At 51.7% G+C, this 609-nt stretch overlaps 1 protein-coding gene across 1 annotated transcript in view; it reads left to right on the top strand.

Annotated features, from left to right (window-relative positions):
• Positions 1-608, top strand: part of LOC119591081 (apolipophorins-like) — a gene marked incomplete at its 3' end in the record, with an annotated part of 16924 nt that extends 16316 nt beyond the window's left edge. The window contains exons 22-23 of the mRNA XM_037939802.1: positions 4-198; positions 363-608. Coding sequence (XP_037795730.1) covers positions 4-198; positions 363-608 — 441 coding nt within the window. The remainder of the gene's footprint in view (positions 1-3; positions 199-362) is intronic.
• Between the last annotated feature and the right edge of the window lies 1 nt (position 609).

The raw sequence follows: 609 nt of genomic DNA, 5'->3' as shown, positions 1-609 counted from the left end.
CAGAAATCTGACTACGCCTTACTGGCCGAGTCTGAGGTCAACCTTGGTTTGTTCATCAACTCGAAGGCGTCCCTCACCTACCTCTTCGAAAGCGACCCCCTGCACCTGCTAGCTGGCCTCCACCTCCAGTTCAACGACTTTGTGATGCAGGCCAGCCACACCCTTGACTTCAGTCGATCAAATCGAGTTGTTATTCTGGTAAGCTTTATTTATTTTCGTTCACGCCGGTACCATCAGTGGTCGAATCCAAGTCTTTTTAACATATTCATTGTTTTTATAAAGAGTCACAAGATTCCTACTGCTACAATAAGAACATGAAAACATTCCTAGGCAAACCAGTTTACTAACGACCACATGTACAGCTGACCGGCACCGTTGGACCAGCCTCCGCCGGCTTCCACTTCGAGGGCGAGTACGACCCGTCCTCTCCCTTTAATGTCTCGCTGGACGTGTTCGGCACTTACGAGGGCCAGCGGGCAGGCGTCGCCTTCAGCGCGGAGTCGGACCAAGCCTGGCGAACCTTCTCCGGCGATGTGAGGGTAAGTAAAGCCTCCTTTGGCACGCCTGTGCCCTGTTGCCTTCCATCACATACAATGTTGAGTTTACCTG

This window comes from Penaeus monodon, chromosome 28 (assembly GCF_015228065.2).
Source record: "Penaeus monodon isolate SGIC_2016 chromosome 28, NSTDA_Pmon_1, whole genome shotgun sequence".
Taxonomy (NCBI): Eukaryota; Metazoa; Arthropoda; class Malacostraca; order Decapoda; family Penaeidae; genus Penaeus; species Penaeus monodon.
The sequence above is the reverse complement of the archived record's forward strand: the minus strand, read 5'-3'. Positions and strand labels throughout refer to the sequence as shown.